A 12,604-nucleotide genomic window follows, 5' to 3' on the forward strand; every position below is an offset into this window, starting at 1 on the left:
TGAAGGAAAAAAAGAAAATAGCCCAAATAAGAGCAGTTCAGAGGTTGCTTTGCCTCTTTCTTCTCCTTTCCTGCCATCCGGTTTGGTGCAGCCCCACCAGAGTTCATTACTTATAGCACGCCTGCTAACATACTGTAAATACAGGTATATATTTTTTATTTTTTACAAAAAAATATGGGGGATTGGAAATGGAGATAATTACATGAATAGAAACCACAATCTATCTGCAATTTAAAGCTGATCTACCCCCCCCCCCAAAAAACTAAATTTCCTACCTTACAGCACACACACGCACACACACACACGCCAACAACAATCTGACCTGTATTATAGGAAGCCAATAACAGCCTTCAACTTTGTTAGAAGTGATTCTTAATCCCTATCCAATGTTCCTCGATTACTGTCCCTTTTAGCATTCTTAAAATAACTCAGGCAGAACTTCTTAATTCAAAATATAGCTTAAGTTAATCCTTAAAAACAAAGGATTGCAGAGTAATACCGAGACCTAACTTGTAAAACAAATTCCCCCACATATAGGGAACTTATTACTGAGTGCATTTTTGCTAACAAGGGAACATAATCTTATAATTCAAATTCCCTTCTTTGCAATGTGACACAAAGCCACAAACTTCATCCATTACGTTTTTTTTTACAAAAAGAGAATGAAAAATGAATCCCATCATTATGACACTCTCTTTCTGCACATCTTTTGTTTTGTTTTTACATCTACAGATGGTATTGCATTTCAGTAACATGATTTAAGGTATCCAGATAAAAAAAATTAAAAAATTAAGTAACGTCTCATCAAGTCAACATTTATTTTGATTAGCTTCACGGTTTGTGTAGAAATGCGCATTCTATTCTTAACTGCTTTACTAATTAAACGTGTTAGTTATTTTGTTTATGACACCTGTGCAAAATCTTAATTGGTTGGAGGTGGTATTGAGGATGTTGAGGCAGGCATGCCATATCTGGTCGTTCAGATGCTTTTATTTTGGTTCCACACATCCCCCACATCATTACTGTACATCACAGCGCCAAGGACATGTAGCATGCTCACAAACATACTGTTGGTACCATGCGCTTTCACGGTCACACAACAACAATACAAGCCAATCGCTTCCTTTATTTCAAACATTACAATGCTAAAAACATCATGGTCTCAAGTTAGGCAGATATCAAAATCGTACACATACTCAAAGGGGTTAGAACAAAGCACATTGTTAACACCAACCATGATCACTAGCAAAGAGAGAATGTTTTTGAATCTATATGTATGTGTTTGAACTCAAGCATTGCAAACACATACATTTGTTGTCCATTCATCTCCTCTAATATATGCATTTTTTATTGTCATCATGCGAGTATGAAATCAGATGATGTCCGTACAGTATAATATTCCTTCCTTACCCCCTGAGCCCCACGCGCTGTTGGCGTTACCATTTCTCATACCTCGGCTGCGGCGCCTGCTGCGATTGGGGTCAGTGTAAAAGGTCAGCTGAGGTTCGCTGTCGGCCTCCGTGCCCGAGTCCCCGTCTGGGTTTAAGAAGGTTGAACCCGCTATAGAATTCACACAAAAAACGCTCATCACAATAACGATGTGATGTGTCCTCTGTTTGGATGAAATGCGTGGAATACATTGGATGTCCATTGACTAATTCTGCAGTTGATTAAGGAATTTATACAGCAAGTTTTTTTTCTCTACACTTTGCATTGCCATCACCATACTAATAGCCATATGTAATCGTTACAGTAATATGGCAAGTAGAAAGGGAGAGCTATATACCCCTGCATAGCAGTCCCATGGGAATTACATACTGACTGTTCTCAATTACAAATGGATCATGTTGACACTTTAAGTGTTAATCGAAAAGAAACATCAACAAATGCATAATTCATTATAAAAGATGTGGATTCGATTATGTACATTGCCTGAAGGTTAAAAATGTGTAGCTGTATCAAAATCTTGATAGTGAAACTGAAAACTTGAGGCGTCTGGGCTAATATCCACATTCCTGTACCACTAAATGTGACCTTTAATGAATGTTTCTAATAACATTAAGGGAGCTGATTGGAGTTGTGAGTTACGCAACATATTGTACTGCTTGCCTTAGATCAGTGTTAGCCATACGGTACATGTAAAACGTTCTGGCATGTTTTGGAGTCTGTTACAGTTTTAACTGCAGATTGTTGTGACATTTTCATATTTTGATCATGCTATGGTACGAATGGAAAATAATAACTGGAACAGTGGGCTAATTCTTCAGCTTTTATAAAACATGTCTATCTTCAGTATATTCTATACAAGACATACAGTTATACCCTCTCTCAGGAAGTGATTCATACATGGATTCATGAGGTGGAAAGTATGAAAGTCACATAACAACAACATACATCCAAAGGTATTATTCTGTCACAATCCATTAAACCAACATGACTCTGGCTAAGTCCCAAACACACCCTATTCTTAGACAGGCCGATTCAGACGAAATGTACGCCTTCCCTACTCACCTCTCAGTAGTTGATATTTAGACTTATCTTACGGAGGCGCGTAACGAGATTTGAGGGCATGGTTCCCTTGTGTGCACGGAATAAATTAAATTCAACACCAAAAACGACTAATTAGATCAGGGAGTTTTTTGGGGAAGAAATCCCTTGAAAAATGGTGTACCTTTAATTTGATCTTGAATGTAGACTATGGAGAATATATAAAGATAGCAATGAAAACATGTGCATATTTGTCGTCTCCATTTCAGAACCCATGGGTAGATTTAAAAACACTGATTTTACACATTATAATTCATGTTTAGGGAATAATCATGAATCCTACTCCATGTAAAAATACAGCCTTTACGCACAAACGAAAAAAAAGTGGTTTGACAACGGAAGTAGTATAGCCTACAATATAATTATAATACCCTCATTTCCCGCATTGATCATGGAACTGTGTGATAGCAAGTTTCCAGTCCTGCACCATGCATCAAGTTCAAAGTAATGATTTGAGCAGCATAAATGAGCTCCATAATGATTTAATTAGCCTACATGCCCCAATGTATTTTATACTACAATTTGTATTTGGCCTTCATTAAATAGCATCCACTATTACTTGACCATCAGCCACAACCACAAGGACGTGACAGCGTTTACAGAGGAAATAAATAAAGGTAGGCTAAATCAAACAATGTAATAGAACAAACACTAAATTGGCAGTTAAATATACAGGATTATTACCTGAGCTACGGATAGTGGCTAATATTATTTAACATAGGCTATTGCCTACACATTGAAGGAAAAAGGGAAAGTTGTGGAATATGAATAAAACATTCTAAAATAGATGGTCATTTAGCCTATATTTACAATCCCCTTATCCAAACAGATTACTCATTTAACTAGCTCTCTTATCAATAGCTCTTATCATATACAGTGCATGGAGAATGGTGTTATTTCAATCGCAAAACAGAAAGTAGTCCTAGATGCTATTTCCATTTGGAACAGGCAAGTTCGCTAGACCTCCTCGTGGGTAAAGGTGATGGAATTATTTAAGGAAATAAGTCAAGGCCATAATACGGTGTATCTATAGACACACCTCTGCCACATCTCCATATCTTTAATTTCACCAAACATGTCAATACTGGGTGATTGCAGCCCACAATTCAGGGCATCCCTGCCTGTGGGCATCCCATTGGTTCCTGCGTGAATGCCACCCCCCTCGAGCATGCCATCTTCATGCTTGCCAACACTTTAGATTTTCTGGATTTTCCCAGATTGTCTATGCAATTAAAATGTGGGTCAAAAGGGAAATTCAAGTATTATCTGAGTCCTCCAGGGGTCGAATGACACTGTCTACCGGTGTCCTAGCTAGCTAGCTACCGGTGTCGTCCCCGCCTCCTGCCTGCTGTGTACCGCAGTCCTCCGAGCTAACTAGCACACAGTGTCATTCGCTTCCGCCTGCCGAACACCTGCCCTCACCGTCGTTAACAGAACTGTGGGAAAGCAATGCCGACAGCTATCGTTGTTGCTTGTCGCCCTTACCTCTTCTTCTTCTGTGGGGTTTATCGACAATTAGCATCCAACTTTATGGTGCAATACTGGCACCTACTGTACTGGAACGCCCCCGTGTCCCACCTGTGTACCAGAGTCATAGCTTAAAAATGGACCAGTAGAAGTATAAAGAGGGGTTCTTGCAGATGCAGGAATGCCCACATGCAGGAACACCCCTAATTGCGAGCCGCAATTGCACCCTTCTCAAACGCTCACCTTGCTGGCACTTGTATTTCTTCCATGCTTAAATTGAAGGTCAAAATGCGCGTATGAGAAAAGTCCATAAAAAGGTAATAAAGTTAAATTATGTACGTATCTCTGGTCTGAATTTTGCCCATAGTGCAGTACTTTTACATTTATCCTACCCAGCACAGCACAGGAAAAATGCTTTCATTATGCTGCATCATAAAGAGAGATGCATGATAAGACTAGGCCATGGAATATGTATCCTCAGTCGGGGGATAATACAGTTTGTGTCAGTCCATATTATGACTTTACATCCACTATCCATTACAGAGATGGAAGATGGTGCTGTTCTGGTACAACGCAAGGGAGAATAAAGTAATACATGTTCATAATCATCTCATTGAAGCCATTAGATTGAGGCTTTGGCATTGTGAAAATAGCATATCTAAAAGGGTATTGTTTTGAGTAGGCTGTATAGACTACATTGGGAATCCAATTGACGCAAATGACTGTTTTGGTAGAAGCTTTAACATTGAAACCTATCATTTAAAAAGGATGTGTTATAGCTCCTCTCACAAGTTTTAGTGGTCTTGCTATTACAAAGTAAGCAGACAAATCCATCAAAGCTTAAAGCTATGCTGGCTCAGCTGGAAATCCTAGCACCACTAACTTCATTTTGAATTGCTCATTGACAATAGCATAAAAAAATCCAAACCAAGACATTGCCTTTAATTAAACCACAAAAGGTTCTCCAAAACAAAGGGTGAATAAAAATGTCTCTGGCAAGTATAAACATCTGACAAAGTGGAAGCTCTGTCTTGAAAAGTACTGTAAAGAACAAGTAGTTTCATGTACAAGATGGCATTCAGCAGAATGACATTGACTTGATAACAATATTCACAGGGAGCATATAAACTACAAAAACAAAAGTGATTCCATTGATAAAATATTTTGCAAACATTTATAGCACATAACAATCCCTAACAAAAAAAAAAAACTATTCTGAAGGACTGAGTTAAATATTGATATAATCAAAGGACAAAATATATAATTGTGAAAGGAGGTGAAACAAATGTCCAAATGACACTCAGAGGATACAATTAGTGTTTCTCTAGGTTACAAAGAAGAAATAAAGCACCTTCCAAGGAATTAACAACAAATCGAATGCAGCCGTTTGAAAAGACTCTGTTAGCCTCAACAATTAGGCACGGGGCAAAAGGTGCAAAGCTCTATGGCAACGAATAAAGACGGACTCTTTTAAACATTCAACACATGATGTTGCTTAGCACTAGGCATGCACTGCAGGTACAAATACCGCTTACAATACAGTTATTTTGCCCGGAGCTTTCGGGGTCCGGATCTCAATAAATATAGAGGACTTTTGGCAGCAGCGACAATGACACTGGAATGACAATCACTGGGGAGAGGTGCAAACACCCAAATGAGTACTACCAATAGAAATCTGACAAAAGGCTTGTAACCACAACTGTAGAGAGAACGTGTAAAACGTGTAAAAAGATCAGGTGATTGCATGAGAAGTACTGCTGGGACACTGGGATGAGAATCTTTAACATTTTGAACAGTGTTAACATCCAACAACTATTATGACTTTTGACTCCAAATTCAAAGACAGCTTCATCTTTGGGCTTGTTGTTCCAAATATAATGTGGAATAATTGTATGGCTGGATGGCTAACGTACTGTATGCTACAATTAAAAGGGTAGAGTTGCTTTGAGACGAGCACTTCAATTTCCCGGCATGAATAACAAGTTCAGTATAACAAGACAAGGGCTCCTTGAAGCAGACAACAAACACCAAACAGACAACAGCTGTGACAAAGACAGCTACCCCAACCTCGCTGTTTGTCTTGCCATACACGTTGAGCAGCACATTTGAGGGAGGCATAAACATTTGATGCGTAAAAGCTTCCCCCCAATACTAAACGCTGTTAAATGTCCACTGAGAATAGCATAAAGACCTTACATATGCATGTGCATATTTTATCACTCGGATTCCAAAACAAAAACAATAGATAGATGTCCAAACAAAAACAATAGATGAAGCAATATAACCCCAGGCTTAGTCTTTCCAATTCCGATTTACTGGACTGTGTACACTTTGTACATAGAACCACCAAGGGGTTTGTTGTGGAGAGAAAAAAAGTTGTCACAAAAAGGATCAGATAAAGAGCAGATAAAATGATAACGCATTTAGAGTTGTCCTCCATTGTTCTTTGTCCTCTGGTGTTCCAAATAAACAAATTCAACTAAATGAATAAGATAAATATGCAAATGGTGTATGTTTAATTCTGAAGGCGGCAATCTCATTGAGAGCGGGCTGTAGGGCTGTGAGAGATTGCTTTCAGAGAGCAGAAAACCAAAGGCTGCTCATAACTCTGAGAGACAGATAGGCTGGGGGAAGCCAAGAGCCAATGGAGCATTTTGCGGACATGGTATGTTTTTATTTTGCCATTGAATTAGCAAACAGCTTGGATCTTTAGCATTTTCTGTCCTGAAAGTGATCAGCTAATTGACTTCTGATTTGCACAACAGGCTTTCCAGAATACCAAGTGAATATGGCATTAGTGTGCTGTGTTACGTACACTGCTCTCTCTGTTCTCAAAGTCTATTATTAATAAAAGTTATTCATTTTTATTTTTTTTCTTCCTTAGCGAGATTTGATTTATGTTCTCATTATGAAGCAAAAAGATATAGCAGGTGCATATCCACAATACAGGTTTTCAAGAAATATCAGACAGAAAAGGGAACATTCTCCTATGCTCTCTGAGAAAGTCACAAAGTAGCACAGCAATGCAAATACATATTTTCAAACAAGACAACAGTAGGGGAGAGTGGGGCATGTTGAGCCATTTCTTACATTCAGCATCACTACGTCAAAGGAAATATAGTATTCTATCTAACAAGATATATACATATACAATACCAGTGAAAAGTTTGGACACACCTACTCATTCAAGGGATTTTCTTTCTTTTTTTTTTACAATTTTCTACATTGTAGAATAAAAGTGAAGACATCAAAACTATGAAATAACACATGGAATCATGTTGTAACCAAAAAAGTGATAAACAAATCAAAATATATTTCACATTTTAGATTCTTCAAAGTAGCCACCCTTTGCCTTGACAGCTTATCACACTCTTGGCATTCTCTCAACAAGCTTCACCTGGAATGCTTTTCCAACAGTCTTGAAGGAGTTACCACATATGCTGAGCACTTTTTGGCTGCTTTTCCTTCACTCTGCGGTCCAATTCATCCCAAAACATCTCAATTGGGTTGAGGTTGGATGATTGTGGAGGCCAGGTCATCTGATGCAGCACTCTATCACTGTCCTTCTTGGTCAAAAAGCCCTTACACATCCTGGAGGTGTGTTGGGTCTTTGTCCTGTTGAAAAACAAATGATAGTCCCACTAACCACAAACACGATGGGATGGCGTATCGCTGCAGAATGCTGTGGTAACCATGCTGGTTAAGTGTGCCTTGAATTCTAAATAAATCACAGACAGTGTCACCAGCAAAGCACCCCCACACCATCACACCTCATCCTCCATGCTTCACGGTGGGAACCACACATGTAGAGATCATCTGTTCACCTACTTTGTGTCTCACAAATACACGGCGGTAGGAACCAAAAATCTCACATTTGGACTCATCACACCAAAGGACAGATTATTGCTCGTGTTTCTTGATCCAAGCAAGTCTCTTTGTTTTATTGTTGTCTTTTGGTAGTGGTGTCTTTGAAGCAATTCGACCATGAAGGTCTGATTCAAGCAGTCTCCTCTGAACAGCAGTCTGTTACTTTAACTCTGTGAAGCATTTATCTGGGCTGCAATCTGAAGTGCAGTATACTCTAATGAACTTGTTCTCTGCAGCAGAGGTAACTCTGGGGCTTCCTTTCCTGTGGCGGTCCTCATGAGAACCAGTTTCATCATAGTGCTTAATGGTTTTCGTGACTACACTTGAAGAAACTTCATGTCTTAAAGTAACGATGAACTGTCATTTCTCTTTGTTTATTTGAGCTGTTCTTGCCATACTGTAGACGTGATCTTTCACAAAATAGGGCTATATTCTGTATACCACCCCTACCTTATCACAACATAACTGATTGGCTCAAACACATTAAGAAGAAAAGAAATTCCACAAATGAACTTTTATCAAGGCACGCCTGTTAATTGAAATGCATTCCAGGTGACTACCTCATGAAGCTGGTTGAGAGAATGCCTAGAGTGTGTAAAGCGGTCATCAAGTCAAAGGGTGGCTTCTTTGAAGACTCTAAAATATATCTTGATTTGTTGAACACTTTTTTCTATATTACATGATTCCATATGTGTTATTTCATAGTTTTCATGCCTTCACTATTATTCTACAATGTAGAAAATAGTAAAAAATAAATAAAAACCCTTGAATGAGTAGCTGTGTCCAAACTTTTGACTGGTACTGTATATCAGGATGTTGTGTTTCCCTGGAAATAGTCTGAATGCATTTTTTCGCAAATTAAATACATAAATATCTATTTTACATAAGTATTCACACCCCTGAGTCAATACTTTGTAGAAGCACCTTTGGCAGTGATTATAGCTGTGAGTCTGTCTGGGTTAGTCCCTAAGAGCTTTCCACACCTGGATTGTGCAACATCTGCTTGACTGAGGGACCTTACAAATAATTGTAAGTGTGGGGTACAGAGATGAGGTAGTCATTAAAAAAAACATTATTTTTGCAACTTATTATATGACTTGTTAAGCAAATGTGTACTTCTAAACGTAGTTAAGCTTGCCATAACAAAGGGGTTGAATACTTATTAACTCAAGAAATGTTCAGATTTACATTTTCAATTAATTTGTAGAAATTTCGAAAAACTTTACATTATGGGGCATTGTGTATCATCCAGTGACCCCCCCAAAAAAATCTAAATTTAATCCATTTTTAATTCAGTCTGTAACACAAGAAAATATTGGAAAGAGTTAAGGGGTGTGAATACTTTGTGAAAGAACTGTATATGCATAAACTGACCAGATGTAATCATCATTTGTATGGGGTATATTGATTTGACCATTGGCTTAACGTGCCTCTAACCAAAAGGCACAATTGACCAAAGCAACCATTTTCACTATATTAGCCCACAGCTACAGTACAAGGACGCACTTTCATGATAGGTTTAGGACCTCATGTATTAGCTTATAGAGACCCCAACTGATCTATAAAACAGTCTGTAAAATATCTACTTTGGTTTAGATACACACTAAATCTTTTTTTTGTTTTTTGGACCTAACTTGCTTACCACTTTTATCATATATTTTCTGGCTTCACAGAATCCATGAAATGATGACCTCTTCCTAAATATTTGGTCACATGATTCATTTTGTGTATGGCTTCCTAGAAACGAGGTGGCTCAACTAACCCTTTGGCACGACTCTAACCCCACTCTTCTCTATCTGAAACCAGAGTCATGTTTGTTTCTCACAATTCTAATCATAATTCACAAAATGAGATGGAAATGGTGGTTGACACAAATTAATCTTTCATAACTGTAAAATGACTTTACACAACAGCTCTATAGTTCCCTAGCTTCCACTACATGCTGAAAGAGCTGGTTAGCGTGACATTGCTATTTGAATCCTCTATTCTATAACATCCCACACACTAGAATTGCTTTTCTAACCAGAAAATAAACCATCCACACTAGTCAGTCATGGAGCAAAGTGGATTATGATCAGGGTCAACTGAACAAACTGGTGTCTCATTTCAGAATGACATGCCCTCTTTTTCAATATTCTCTTTTAACAGTCTCTTAAAGGGATGCTTCGGGATTTTGGCAAAGAGGCCCTTTATCTATGTTCCCCAGAATCAGATGATCTCATGGATACCATTTGGACACAGAGACTTAAAAATGGTATCAATGAGTTCATCTGACTCTGGGGAAGTAGATAAAGGACCTCAATGCCAAAATCCCGAAGTATCCCTTTAAGGACAAAACACACAGTGCCTACAAATAGTTAAAGGCAGTGCGTAGCCATCATATTGCCTCTGAACAAAACATTGGCTGTCATTGCTCTGTTCATTTCTGGACAAATGTACATTATCGTCACTGTTCGTCGACAACCAGCAGGTGATCACGAACCCGTTCCGGCCACAATTCTAGTCGTGGGTCGGCATGGTGTGTTTTATCCTTTACTGTCAGAGAACACACAATGGTCAGAATGGGAGTGGATATGGATCGATGAATGACTCACCTCGGGTTTTGCTGGACAGACGTTGTTTGCGTTGACTGGTGGAGGTGTTGTGGGGGAGGAGAGTGTTCTGCTGCAGGTGATTGCTGTCAATGGGGCTGGTGGCTATGATGTTGTCCTTGTACTTGTTCATTAGGGACAACTTTGTATTGTCACTCCCTGATGACAGAACAATCATAATTAGGGAGAGAAACGAGACAGATGTAGTATAAACCCACTAATACAGGATTAAAATGTGAAAAAGTAGCATGTCATTCTGAGGGGACAATAGCTTTAAAATAATGAGAATCAGCACTACACACTAAAGTATATCCTTGTAGGGCTACATACTTTATTCCCTCTTCTTGTTTATCCTGCAGACTGTAGCGTTCACACAGAATAGCTACAGCCAAAACAAGTCAGTTTATAATGCATAATTTTCTGTCAAAACTAGAGAACATTTCATTGGCTGGTATTTCTTCTGACCACAACCAACAATATTGATAGAGGCTTTTATTGAGGTAGTTTATTGCCTTATCTAAATTAGTTTAGCACTTAATGTAAAATGCATGAAATTATTCCACTTCAATATCCTCCTGGGAGTTTTATTTAGACTTTGAAACAAGATGCAATCTCAAAACCAATCAGCACAATCTAGAATGTCATATTTCTTACATTTGGAAAAGTATGTGTCTTGTGCTAATTGAAATTCTGTGGGTATTTCAAATCATTGCTGTTCCATATATTTCTCAGGGGGTGTTTTTAATTCTAAGGTCCACTGATTACAAATGAGGATATTTCCAAAGCAAATGACTGTGAATGAATGAGTGCATTGAAAATAGCCAATAAGCCAAAAATGTGTATGATATTTGAGTTAGACAATATTGAATGCTTCTGAATAATCTCTCTCTGATGCATTGTTTGTATTGTATTACCTCCTATTGTAGGTAGATAGTCAAATCATACCGGAGCATGTGTGATAAAGATAAATAGTAGCAAAATAGAAAGGACTTTGTATTTCTAGCAGGGTCAGATGGATGATTTAGTGGTTTAGCAAAACACACATGCTCAGACCATAGCCAGAGTCGTTATACGACTAGCACTTTGGTCTTATGTAATATCATTACACCATTACTGTAGCAGTTGCATGAAAGAATTATATAAATCCTACAGTGCCAAAAACATGTCTATGTGTTGGACCAAATTACTAAATTATTTCGATATCCTTGAAGATTAAATTCACTTCACGTGCACACAAAAAAGTAACTACCAAAAAAAATGGAAACATTTGAGTAAATGAGGGATAAAAAAGGGCTTTTCACATTTAATTGTTCCTCGCCCCAGGCTAAGACTGGCCCTGGGCTAGCTACAGTGGCTTGCAAAAGTATTCACCCCCCTTGGCATTTTTCCAATTTTGTTGCCTTACAATCTGGAATTAAACATTTTGTGGGTTGGTATCATTTGATTTATAGAACATGCCTACCACTTTGAAGATGCAAAATATTTTGTATTGTGGAACAAACAAGACAAAATAACAGAACTTGAGCATGCATAACTATTCACCACACCAAAAAAAGTAAATACTTTGTTGAGCCACCATTTGCAGCAATTACAACTGCAAGTCTCTTGGGGTATGTCTCTATAAGCTTGGCACATCTGGGATGTTTGCCCATTCTTCAAGGCAAAACCGCTCCAGCTCCCTCAAGTTGGATGGGTTCCGCTGGTGTACAGCAATCTTTAAGTCATACCACAGATTCTCAATTGGATTGACTAGGCCATTCCAAGACATGTAAATGTTTCCCCTTAAACCACTCGAGTGTTGCTTTAGCAGTATGCTTAGGGTCATTGTCCTGCTGGAAGGTGAACCTCCATCCCAGTCTCAAATCTCTGGAAGTCTGAAACAGGTTTCCCTCAAGAATTTCCTTGTATTCAGTGCCATCCATCATTCCTTCAATTCTGACCAGTTTCCCTGTCCTGCCGATGAAAAACATCTCCACAGAATGATGCTGCCAGAACCATGCTTCACTGTGGGTATTTTTATTTTTACCTCACCAATTTGGACTATTTTGTGTATGTCCATTACATGATATCCAAATAAAAATCCAGTTAAATTACAGGTTGTAATGCAACAAAATAGGAAAAACACCAAGGGG

The 12,604-nt window shown here is 38.4% G+C and overlaps 1 protein-coding gene across 10 annotated transcripts in view; it reads right to left on the reverse strand.

Annotated features, from left to right (window-relative positions):
• Positions 1-12,604, reverse strand: part of LOC118402117 (astrotactin-1-like) — a 243,218-nt gene that overhangs the window by 172,366 nt on the left and 58,248 nt on the right. For 5 of the 10 annotated variants that reach the window (XM_035800033.2, XM_035800034.2, XM_035800032.2 and 2 more), the window contains exons 4-5: positions 10,476-10,631; positions 1,411-1,560 (exon numbers count right to left, since the gene is read on the reverse strand). In XM_035800033.2, coding sequence (XP_035655926.1) covers positions 1,411-1,560; positions 10,476-10,631 — 306 coding nt within the window. The remainder of the gene's footprint in view (positions 1-1,410; positions 1,561-10,475; positions 10,632-12,604) is intronic. The other 5 variants (XM_035800037.2, XM_035800036.2, XM_035800039.2 and 2 more) reach the window with 2 other exon arrangements.

This window comes from Oncorhynchus keta, chromosome 23 (assembly GCF_023373465.1).
Source record: "Oncorhynchus keta strain PuntledgeMale-10-30-2019 chromosome 23, Oket_V2, whole genome shotgun sequence".
Classification (NCBI taxonomy): domain Eukaryota; kingdom Metazoa; phylum Chordata; class Actinopteri; order Salmoniformes; family Salmonidae; genus Oncorhynchus; species Oncorhynchus keta.